Genomic DNA, 12822 nt, shown 5'->3' on the forward strand with positions numbered 1-12822 from the left:
TGCCTCTGTCTCTTGCAAGTTTTCAGATCTTTCAATCCCTTTCAGCACCTTCCCCCCAGAGCATCCAGAAGTTCTTGCTGTACAGAAATCTGACGCCTTGTCTTAGTCTGCTCTTCCCTACACTGATTTCCATTCAGATCACCCCTTCTTTCCCACAAAGCCTATGTGGCCTGTATCTTATTGCTTCAAGAGCTCCACAAAATGCAGTGTGCATGTGTGTTTGTATGTTTCCAGGTGCTTATGCAGATAGGCATAGGTGTGTATGCACGTAGGTGCAGATGTGAATGCATTTGGATATGAGTGTGTGGTATGGGGATAGTGGTTGGAGTAGATGTTTTCTTCTGTCTCAGCACTTGATTGTGATCTCTCTATATGTCTGGACCTATTCAAATGAAGACAACTAACCACGGGATGCTGAAAAATGTTTAATAACTTGCTCTCCAGGAAAAAAAATATGCACAAGATACACTTTTAATTTTATTTTGTACTATTAACATTTTCTCCATCTCTTTCAAAAGGAGAGACAATCAACAAAACAATAAATCAAGCCCCAATATGTAGCCTCCACTGATTCCTGAGAAGTCATTGCTCCCTGGAAAATTTAACAATGCTGTCCAATCTGAGTGCGGCACACTCTTGGCTACTCTTATCTTTTTGTGGTGAAAGTAACCAACGGGCCAATTCATTTTACAATAATTTCATAGTAATGCTAATTCAAATGTCTAAATTCCTTCACAATTAAAAAAAATCACTACAACGCTGTGAGAAATGTGGTATACATATAATAATCCACATTTTATACACTTCAAAAAATGGAGAAGGCTTAAGTGATTTGTAAGTTTCATAGCAATGACTTGACCTGACCATTCCATATCTTGACTCTATTCAAGTAAGAAATTGACTTGTTGATGTCAGTTTGGTGGTTCGAGAATTAATTTCTACTGTTTGGAGCATTGTTCCTCTCCTGAATAATACTGACTGACCACTCGCTGTGTGAACAGTGTTAGAATCAGATTATAGAAGACCTTAAATGCCAGCAGTTAAGCAGCCATTTTAGTATTCCTGAGAAGAGCTCATATTTCCTTGTTCCAGATTCATGGCCATGAGCACAGAGTTGAGGGGACATTCTATGAGGTATTAACACAAGAATAGACCAGATTTGGGGACTGTTGGGATGAGATGCTGGTACCTAGAATGACAGAGGATACCTGTATCACCCCACTTTGGACTTAATAAATGCTGGTTGAATTCAGTTGGGTGACTTTATTTTTTTCTCTCAAATTCCTTTGATATTTAATAAAAGTTCAACAGTGATTCCTCCTCCTTCTTGTGGTAGTCAGGGAAGATTTACACACGCATATATTCTGAACATTTACATGACTGTGGAAAGTCAATTCAAAATGTTATAACAGCATGATCTTAAATAATGTTATTTTACCTTAAACATCTTTCAGCTTTAATGCTTTTGCCTTTTTTTATTTTAGGTTGAAGAAGCTCTGGAAGCTGTGAAAAATGCTACAAATGAGCAAGACCTTGCAAATCGTTTTAAGGAGTTTGGAAAAGAGATGGTGAAATTGAACTATGTAGCTGCCAGAAGACAGCAGGTGAGGAAACCTGTGGGATTCCAGAGGAGAGGAAGAACTGCTAAATTTCATGGAATCATAGTGGTTATTTTTTTATTTGGCACACTACTTAAGATTTGCCATATTTTTTCTTGAATTTAAGCCAATTCCTTATGTCAGTTTCGGGAGGAATTTTTATTTTTGAGACCGTAGTTTCTCAACTGTGATCCAATGCAGTTTCAAAAGAAAATAATTATATTCTGATACAAGTGAAAAATACCTTTCTTCTTAGCCAACTACATGTTCCATAAAAATCTAGGATGATGACCCATAACTTAGATGATCAATCTTAATATATAAGTGAAAGAAAACTCATGTTAGCCCATTATATTTAAGCAACACCAGATCATATTTACATCACATCCTGACACCCACTAAGAAATCATGGAATGTACCTTGCCTTCAGATTTTAAGCCCTCCCCTCTTCCCAATTCTTAACTCTTGCTCTAAGAAGAATAATTAAATGAATACTACCAATGCTCCTGAAAGGATGGGCCAATCCTTGTCTCTGGCTCCATTCAAATTCTTGGTGACTGTCAAGACCACCACTCCCTTCCCTGGTCACTGCTCACTTATGGGTGTTATATCCTGCTCCTGGAGTATAAGGTCCTTGAATGTAGGGGGTGTGTCATTTTTGTATGTGTATTCCCAGCACCTTGCCTGGTGCTTGGCACATAGTGAGTACTTAATGGATGTGTCTTGGTTAGTTGTGGACCCTGGGTATGTTAATGTTAGTCTGAGGTTATTTTTCTTAAACATAAGGTGTGCCTTGAAAACTAAGAATAGAAGTTAGCGTTAGTACAGTTTTCATTGGCTTTCTTTGTACTTTTATATAATCCATACAAAGTGAATGTTTTGTTGATATGTCAGAGGTCTTCAAACAGAGGTGGGATGCACCCTTGTTGGCTTCATTTTAGTGTGGATTCTTTCACAGACATGGTTTGGATTAGATGGACTTTGAGACTAGTCAGCTCTAAGATTCTACACTTCTGGGTGATCATTTATTCCAGGCCCCTCAATTTTGCCAATGAGGATGATGAGGCTCTGAAAGATGACATTACTTTCCAAAGATTTCTTGTAGAGAAGAGTTTCTTCCTCCCTTCCGCATTAACATCAGTAGAGAAACAGATGGGAAAAAAGTCAATCATGGTAGTTTGATGATGGTGGTGGTCATGGTTGTTTTATATCATGCACGCCTAATAGAGCTTTGGATGTCACAGGTAAAAAAGAAATAGCTAACCATTTTATATGATAACCCAAGGCTCTAAGAATTTCCAGGCTGGCTCAGAAAATATAGTGGTTTCACCTCAGTTTCCTTTCTCACAAAGAAACAAACAGAAAACCAATGTGTTGTGGAAGAGTACATAGCATTGTCTTCTTCTACATCACTCGCAGAGGCTAAGAACATCCCCCAGTGGGATGCTTTCAGAGAGAGCCATTCAGACACATATATGTGCCCACATTCTCTTCCCTGACCCACCTCCCTCACTCTTAATCAGACCAATGTGGGTTAAAATTTAGGTGTGATAGTGATGGTGGTGATGCAATTGTTCAGGATCTCCTTTCATATCCCTTTCTCAGCTACTTGAGAATTCATTATGTATGGTAAGTGTGAGACTGTGCCTTGCTTTCCATCCATCCATTTCTTGAGCTCAAATATACAGTTCAAGTTTGCGTTTCCTGCTGGATGCCATCCATTTGGACTTGGTGATCAAAGACAGGCAAGCAGATGCTTGATCATTTGATAATCATCTATTGTCACAGTCAGAAACCCCTAGCACAGTCAGCAGATCTCATGTGAATTTCTCAGACTGAGTTTGATGCCTAGAAATCATTTCAGCACATCCCTGTCCTGTCACTCACCAGATAAGGGCATGCCACTAGAAAAAGCTCTAGCATGGGACAGCTTTCTGAATATTTTAATTGAAAGGCCTGAGAATTGTTAGTTTGCAAAAGAGAAAACATGGGTGGGGGCATGGAAGTAGACTTAAAGTGTTTGAAGGATCTTTTTGATTTATTATTGATGGTGATGATGATGGTGGTAGTGGGGGTGCTGTTAGTGGTGGTGGTACCGGTGGTGGTGGTCTTGGCGGTGGTGGTGGCAGAAGCATTTATATAGCACTTTAAGTTTTGCAAATCACTTTACAAATGTTATCTCATTTGATCTTGGCAACACTGGGGGAATGCGTTATCATTATCTCAACTTTACAGATTAGAAAAATGAAACTAAGGGGATAAGCAACTTGCCCAGGGTCACACAACTATTAAATGTCTAAGGCTGATTTTGAACTTGGGTCTTCCTGACTCAAGACTGAGCACTTTATGATGCCACCTAGATAAAGGATTAGACTTGCCTTGTTCAGTCCCAAGGTATTGAATAAGGAGTCTTTGTTGGAAGCTGCAGAGGCATAGATTTAGGGACACAACATTTCCTAACAACCCCACCTGTCCCGGAGTGGAATGGATTAGCCCTAGAAAAGTTCAGTTCACCTCAGTAGGCATGCACTTTCGGCCAGGTCACTGAGCCCAGTGCCGGAGGTCTTTAAATAAAGGCTGAATGATTGTGTGTTTTAATAGGGGATTGTTTTTTCCAGTATGTGAATTATTTATTTCTTAAGTGAATTTATCAGGTATAGATGTCCCTTCCAACTCTGAGACTCCACAGTTTTAAATTGTTAAAACTTCGAAACCCATGCCCTTTTTACAGCAGGAACACCTCTGCCTTCCACCTCCATCCCCTCCCCCACAGAGGTGATTTTGCTTCCTAAACCCAACTGGTGAGTAGGGACCACCTTTCCATCAACATTATCTCTTCAAATGAAGAGAATATTTTCTGGAGATTTAATCACTCTCTTAAGGGTTACTCACAAATAGCTTTTCTATTGGCTCCAGAGTGACATTGATTTCTTAATCATTGGGCTCTTTTTTTTGGTCAAAAAATCTAAGAATTGATCTGTCAGAGATGCCAAGTCTTTCTGAAAGGAAAACTATTTAAAAGAGGAGGCCAGGTGGCTATGAGGGGCCTGCCATAAACTCAATATCTATTACTCTGCACCCAGTTTTGAAGGTGCATGTATAGATCAGTAGGGAGTCCCATTTCTGCCACTGTCTGCCTGTGTGATGCTAAGGATGTGACTACATGTCTGGGCCTTTGTTTTCTCATCTGTAACATAACAGCTAATTGAGTTCATGATCCCTAAGATTCCTTTTCACTCTGTGGTTCCAAGTGATTTTGAAGACAAACGTGTATATTTATGGTGTGTCTCCATGCTTCCTTTGTTCAGGAACTGAAGGACCCTCACTGTAGGGATGAGATGGCCGCTGCCCGAGGGGCTCTAAAGAAGAATGCCACTATGCTATACACAGCGTCGCAAGCATTTCTCCGTCACCCAGATGTGGCTGCCACAAGGGCCAACCGGGACTATGTGTTCAAACAAGTCCAGGAAGCTATCGCTGGCATTTCAAATGCAGCTCAGGCTACTTCGCCCACTGATGAAAACAAAGGGCACACTGGCATTGGGGAGCTGGCTGCTGCCCTCAATGAGTTTGACGTGAGTATCACATGGTGTGCACACGAAATCCTACCGTCCACTGGGAAACTTGGCAGGGGGGGAATTGGAACAAAATAATATCAAAACATTTCTTTTCAATTAATACTGGTATTATTTGCAACATCTCTGCAAGGCAAAATTTTATCAACACTATTTCTGGTTTTATAAAACACCAGAGCACTAAGGAAGGATTTATGTACTCTAGCTTACTTTGAAATAATGACCCTCAATGGGCCATAATCATAGCCCAACAGAAATCTTATATGATGCTCCCTTACTTAGTGAAGAGCTAATGTTCTAGGGGTATGTCCCATGGTCTGAAATGACATGAGAGGATATAAAGAGGTATACCAGGAGTTGGCACCAAGGTGAAGGATTCTCTTCATTGTTTTCATGCTGTGGATACCTGATCATTTTAGACTGCAGAGAAGACTCCTCACCTTCAATCAGGATGTTCTTTTTTGTTTTGTTTTTTTGTTTTTAACCAAGTGATACTGAAGTCAAGGGCAGTCATGACTCAGGGATGTGCCTCTCTCATTCCCAGTTGTCTGGCAATGAGAACCTCAAGGAAAGATGACCCTCTCTTAACTTGGCCGTGAATTGACACTTAAAGGCCTGTCTTCACTTTAATTCACTAGACATTTGCTGTGTTGTTATGTGAAAACACCATACATGAGAATTTGCTTTGCAAATCTACTGTGTCCAAATCTAGTTAGTTACCTATCTATTTGCAAGGCTAAAAATGTACAGTCAGTTCCAGTCTGCAGTAATTGTACCATGGTAGGTGTTGTGGGGACTACAAAGGAGTACTAAGCACGATCTCTGCTGTATACAACCTTAACGCATAAGAAATGGAATAAAAGAGCCACACAGATAATTATACATCCAAGACTAAAGTAATAAGAAATAAAAAAGTAATAATACATATTATAAATAAAATACTTCTGGGGCTTAGAGGAGGGACATTCAGGCAGGGCTCATTAAAGAAATGGAGGTTTAATGGGAGTTGCAGTGGCCTTTTATTCTGGGGTGTGACATATAAAAAAGCTCAAAAAAGTTTCTGGGTAATTAGTGATTTTACTAATCATGCTAGTGGCTAATTAATAAAAGGGGTGAGTGGCACCCTCAGATACCAAAGACCCCTCATGGGTCTTTGGGTCAATGCTTGTATGAGGGTCTGGAAGACATTATTCTCATCACTCAGTCTTGGTAAAACAGACTTGTCTCTACCCATATCACCTTATCTAGGGTAATACAGGCAAAAGGGAATCTATTTCTACACAGACCTGTCTGAGTAAAACACAATGGGCCAGGATCCATCAATTCACCTGAACTAAAGTTTCTTTACCTTTTGAACAGATCCGATTTTTACCAGTAGGGTGTGTCTGCCCAATATTTCATTTCTTTATCAGCCCTGCCTTTGAAAGGCTGACTGAATAGCCTATAGGGGATGAGGGAATAGAAGGAGGGAAACCTTGTTTCTAATTCAATAATTGTTATTAATACAAGAGAGAAATAATCATTTTTCTCAGAGGACCTGGTTTGAGTTGCAGTTGTTGTTTAATGCCCATGTGGCCTTGATCACCAAGAACATTTGGTTGAATCTAATAATAAAATGAAATTTCAATGGGAAGAAATGCAAAGTCTCACAGTTGGGTTCAAATATTCAGTGTTACTAGTACCAGAGAGGGAAAGCATAGTTGTGTGAGGAAGATCCAGGAGTTTTAATGAACCAAAAGCTCAATATTTGTGAGCAGAATGCTGTGGCTGCCAAAATTTTAAGGTAGTGTTGGTCTACATGGAAAAAATAGCTTCCAGGAATAAGGAGGCAAAAAAATCCTTCAGTACTCTTCCTTTCTAAGGCTGTACTCCTTCCAGATCCTGCAATTTAGCAATAGATTGGATAAACTGCAGAATACCCAGGCTAGTGAAGAGCCTTGAATCCATGTAATAGGAGGATTAGTTGATGGAACTGGGAATGTAGAGTCCAGAAAAGAGAAATCATCTTAGCCATCTTTAAATGTTGAAAAGGCTATTACACTGATCTGCTCGGCTCGGCCCTGCGGGTAAAACTTGGAGCAGTAGACTAAAGCTGGAGATGGATAAATGAAGACCTTAAATGAGTGGTGATGAAGGTGGGAAACTTTCTAATAATTCAACTAGCCAGAAGAAGAGTGAACTGTTCTGATATATAGTTGGTTACTTTTCACTGGAGGTGTTAAAGTAGAGTCTAAATGGTCAGTTGAATATCTCATAGTGTAGAATGCTTTGGGAGTAATCGTAGCTACCATTTATATAGTACTTTATGGTTTGCATATATTTGTTTTATCCCCACCACAGTCCTGAGAGTTAGGAGCTCTTGTTATCCTCACTTTACAGGTGAGGAAACTGAGACCTAAAGAGATTTAAATTGCCCAGAGTCATACAGCTAATATGAGTCTGAGGCTAGATTTGAACTCGTGTCTTCCTGACTTATAGTTCAGGATTCCATCCACTGTGCCACCTTGTTGCCTATGTATTTGAATTGTGAATTTCTGCAATTTTTATATTTCTGAAATCTCCAGACCTAAATTCTGTGCTCCTCTAAGTCTTAAAGATATAGGGATGGACCAGAGTGAAGAGGTCATTTCCTTCAGAAGAAGGGAACAGCATGAATAAAGATCTAGGTGTGGAAGAAGGTCATGGTTTTTGGAGATTGCTGAGAAATCTTATTTGACTATGGTATAAAAATAGAGTTGGAAGGAGAGTTTAGTAGGATTCCCACAATTTCAGACACACACACACACACACACACACACACACACACACACACACACACATCTCCTCTTGAATACTAGACTGGAAGAGAGTTTGGAAGCTATCTCATAACGGAGTAACTTGGTCTCCTCTGTGCCTTGAGGAGATTAATATGGCTGCACTCTGTGGAATAGATTTAAATCTTGGAAAAATCTATGGGTGGGTAGATCAAATTATTTTGCTATTGTGGTCATCTTAGCCCAAAGTAATGAAGAATTTAATCAAGATGATGGCAGTGGAAACAGAAAGGGAAAAAAATGATTTTGCAATTTATATGGAGTGGTAAGGATCGTGAAGCACTTTTTGTCCATGATCTCACTTGCAAAAATGGGTTCACATAATCACATTGAAAGGTTGAGTAACTGTATTGGGAATCAAGATGGGCTCTTAGCACTTAATTCAACCAAGTGACCTTGAAGAGTTTGGCCTTTATTTCCTTGATTAAATTAGGAGTACTTGATGACCTCCTTGACTCAAGGTAAAACCTAGTTTACATGGATTTGAGTGACATGTTTGTGACATCAGAGGTTTTAGACCATGTGAGTTTAAGTTGCATTTTTGTGATGATTTTAGGTCACATGGGTGAGTTTCATGTGTGACTCACCTTTGACCCTGAACAAGATTTATAAACGCATAGGTTGGCTTTCTCTTTTGGAGCTCTGAGTCACAGCAGGAGTGGCACATGACTCTGAGCCAGCCTTGTTGAGCTCCCAGCTGAACTCAGATGTTGATGGTTCCTTGGTAACTATGAATTGTATTTGTTCTGTTCGTAAATGTATGTTTGTAAGTTGTTTGTATTTGCTCTGAAGTTCAGGATTCTGGCTTTTTCCTCTGAGCCAAGTGAATGATATTTGTATGTTGGATTAAAGTAAGATTGTTAACCCATTAACATTGCTTTCCTTAGTAAAGCAGATCAAAAGAACGTGGGCTTGCCGCATTCTTGTTATTGGGCTTGTGTTGGTTTTTCACCCCCAAAGTAGCTGCTAGCCAAATTGTTGAAACAGTAACCCACTAGTATATGTCGTAGGTAGGCCATAAATGCAGGTCTTCCCAACCCAGTGGGCTACCCTGAAGTACACCAGCAAGCTGCCTTTACTTTATACATAGTAGACTATTCAGTGGATAGTAATATAGATCTTGGAATCATCTACATTGAGATGATAATTAAAGCTAAGGGATTAACTTGCCCAGGGTAACTCATCTAGTAAGTTTCTGACATAGAATTTCAACCCAGGTCTTCCTAACCTGAAGATATAGTCAGAGCCATTTTTTTCTTCAATATGAGAAAATGTACTTTACCTTAAATTAGAGTTAATTCTGGGAATAAAACCATATGTGAATTAACAATGCCTATATAAGCATGCATATAAAGAAATGGGAGTTTCAGACCATATGATTCCTCTAGGGAACTTTTTTTGCTTTTAATTGTTATCCAGTTTAACATTTTGTCTCCCTTTCTCATTCCCAGTTGTACTGTCACAGAGTCAAAGAGTGATTTATTCTAGTTGACGTGAATCCATGCAGTTACCCTCACTAAATAGATCCAACTGAATTCATACCCTTTCTCACAAGCAATAGTTAAATATTAGAATGCCATAGGTAGGATATAATTAACCCATTCAAGCTCTTCCCTTACACATACTTACCATACTAACAGATATCCTAGAAGATCCTTATCTGTGGTTTTCTGAACATTTCCCTCACAGAAAAATAAAACTACCAACTTTCTTCAGTTTATAGGAGACCTGTAATTCACTAGTGCCACATAACCACATTAGGGATTCTTTGATGTGCTCTATCAATCTTGCTCGTCTAGCATTAAATTGGAATGCACATACCTTAGGCTCAATTTCTGAGTGCTGTTCCTAGGGCTACTATTAACTTGCTTTCTTTTCCTGGGTTGAAATGCATTAAGCTTCCTATGATCACTTTTTCACATATTCTATTGTTCTACTGAATAGACATTTTATGCATGTTAACGACATAAATATAATTAATATTCAAATGAGTAGAATGCTTTGAGATCTCCAAATGAAAGAGACCAGTCAATTGCAAAGTGTAAAAAGCACCAATAGCATCAATAAATTAAGCATATCTCTAAAATACTGTATTTCAAAAGTGAAAATATTTTAAATGTCATGGCAGACAATGTGTAATGTACTACAAATAGAGACAGAGTAATTTCTATCTATTAAAAATGACAATTTATCTTTGATCTGTTTCCCTTCAAATTAGTCATAATTGTGTAAGATGCTCCCAAATTAAATGTGGAAAAAAGATACATCAGCAGTCCAAAATGCATAAAATTGTGACCTTCTGGGGTATAATGCCACTGACTGATTTCTAGCTTGCTAGTTACACATCACAATCCAAGTAAAGGCTCATTGTTACCATCTATTTTTCTGAAACATTGGCTTTGTTTGCAGCCTGGTAATCTCAATGTAATTTGGACTTAGTGACCTGTTTTCTGACACTTATTATGGCTAGACATCTAAATTCAATATAGTGATTTCTGAAGTGAAAGAATGAGAAAAAGCAGTGGTTTAATGACTGGGAACTGTCATATGAGAGCCTGGTGCTAAAATAGCAAAAAGGAAAATGATTGGTAATCAAATGAAAAATCAGACACTGTCAAAAATGTGGCGGCTGAAAATTGTTCATTTCGGTCCAGTGTGTTTGCAGCTTCTGAAATGATGTGGGGATGGGAAGGGAGAGGATGACTAACCTACCAAAGTGAAACTTATATTAATATATATTTAAGAAACTAGAAACTGGTAATGAGGAGTAGTGCGTTCTTACATACTTTACTTTAAGCCATCAGAAAGAACGTTAGAACAGATTTCAGCAGATCTCATTTCCAGAAAATTCTTTCCCAGATGGAGACCCCTGGGAAAATCAGACATGTCGCAGTCACAAATTTTCTCATTACAGATCCTCACTACACTGCCAAAACATTACAGATTTCGTTATTTGGAGATCAGAAGCCAGCTTCATTTTCCACTGTCCCATCTGATGTGAGCCTTTATAGAGAAGCTTGAGAGAATGATGATAGCTTGTCCCCTTCTCTATTATAAGATAAAACAAACCTGCCCTCTGTATCTAAGGATACAATTCTGTAAGGATTTAATACTTGCAATACATCAGTCAGTAGAGGAAGTGCTTAAAATACAAAGGGAAAAATGGAATGGTCCTTGCACTCAAGGAGATTTCATTGTATTGGAGGGAGGGGAGGAGGCAACATGAAGACACAAAATGCAATACACAAACACACACAATTATATTATTATAAAACAATTATATAATGTGACAGTGTATAGTATATACCAATGACATGTGTTTGTATATTACATAACTTTTGCATGTGACATTATGATGCATAAATATAATATATAATACTTTATAATTATATAATTTTAAATATGTAATTTCTGCTGAGAGACCATGGGGTGTGGCGGGGTGGCAGTAAGAGAATTCAAACTCTGTTGGGGATTCTTTGAAAAAGAAGTGAGGAGAGAACGTATTTGATTTATGAGGGCAATCTGTGCAAAGATCCTGAGAAAGAAAGTGGAATGTTGTATAAAAGGCATCTCAAAAAGGCCAGTTTGACAACACTATGGTAGGCATAAGACAGACTATTACATAATGGGCCTAGGAATGTGTGCTGTAGTGATTGTGTAGGGCTTTAGAAGCTGAAGCAAAGGGTTTGTGTTTTATCTTAGAGTTGAGAGATAGTCACTGGAGTATGTTGTTTTGTTTTATTTTATTTTATTTTATTTCATAGTGAAGTGGGATGGTCAAATCTGTGCTTTAGGAACCTTTTACTTTGGCAGGTTTATGGAGGATGGACTAGAAAGGGGAGAGACTGAAGGCAGAGAAATTGTTTAAGAGGCAATTTCAATAATCTAGCTAAGAGGTGAAGGGGGGGGGCCTGACCTAGGGTGGTAGATGTGTGAGTGAAGAGAAGATATATTGTGAAAGGAGGATTAACAGAATTTAACAACTGGTTGTTTGAGAAGAATGACAGAGAAGGAAAAACAGAAGATATTTCCAAATCTTGAGTAACTGGAGGGATGATGTTGCCCTCATAGAAATTGTGTATGGAAGACTGGTTGGCTTTAGGGAAAGGAAAATCAATTCTGCTTTGTAGATGTTGTGTTTCAGATGCCTATTCTCAGTACATCTGGTTAGAGATTCCCAATAGGCAATTATTGATGGAGAGCTACAACTCAGAAAAGAAAAGCTAGCGAGATCTATAGATGTAGGAGTAAATTGCATACAATGTGATAGTTGCACCCATGGGAGATGGTGAGATCACAAAGAGTGAGTCTCTGGGGGAATGGGTTTCTGGGGTGGATTGAAGGTGAATATTGTTGGTGCTAAAGAGATTCATGAACTGAGAAGTCAGAACATTTGAGGAGATATCACCATATAAATGGAAGTACTGGAATACAAAGGAAAGAAAGATTGTAAGCCAGGTACCCAGAAAAATTCTTGAGAAAGAGATAATGGTATGGAGACCATGAGGAAGGATGATATGAGGGTATTAGAAAATGCCTACAACTAGTTTAAATGTATTCATAAGCTCAAGATTGCATTAAAGGTAACATTGCCACCACTATTGCTGTAATTATAGGTATAAATTAAGTATTTAATTGTTTTGATTCTCTCCAAAAGTCCTCAGAGTTATATATCTTTGTTTCCTTCACAACCCCCAAGATTATACAATGCTCTCATCTGGTCATTTTTCCAAGAAGTGAAACATCCAGTTTTCACAAATGAATAACACATGGACCTTATGTATTCAAGCTTCTATGAGGGTGCAAACATTGCTTTGTGTGCTAATTACATTACTA

The 12822-nt window shown here is 38.6% G+C and overlaps 1 protein-coding gene across 1 annotated transcript in view; it reads left to right on the forward strand.

Annotated features, from left to right (window-relative positions):
* Positions 1-12822, forward strand: part of LOC118842851 (catenin alpha-2-like) — a 190073-nt gene that overhangs the window by 92293 nt on the left and 84958 nt on the right. Inside the window, exons 3-4 of the mRNA XM_036750154.1 lie at positions 1485-1604; positions 4907-5173. Of these exons, the coding sequence (XP_036606049.1) occupies positions 1485-1604; positions 4907-5173 (387 nt within the window). The remainder of the gene's footprint in view (positions 1-1484; positions 1605-4906; positions 5174-12822) is intronic.

Source organism: Trichosurus vulpecula, chromosome 3, assembly GCF_011100635.1.
Source record: "Trichosurus vulpecula isolate mTriVul1 chromosome 3, mTriVul1.pri, whole genome shotgun sequence".
NCBI classification, from domain to species: Eukaryota; Metazoa; Chordata; class Mammalia; order Diprotodontia; family Phalangeridae; genus Trichosurus; species Trichosurus vulpecula.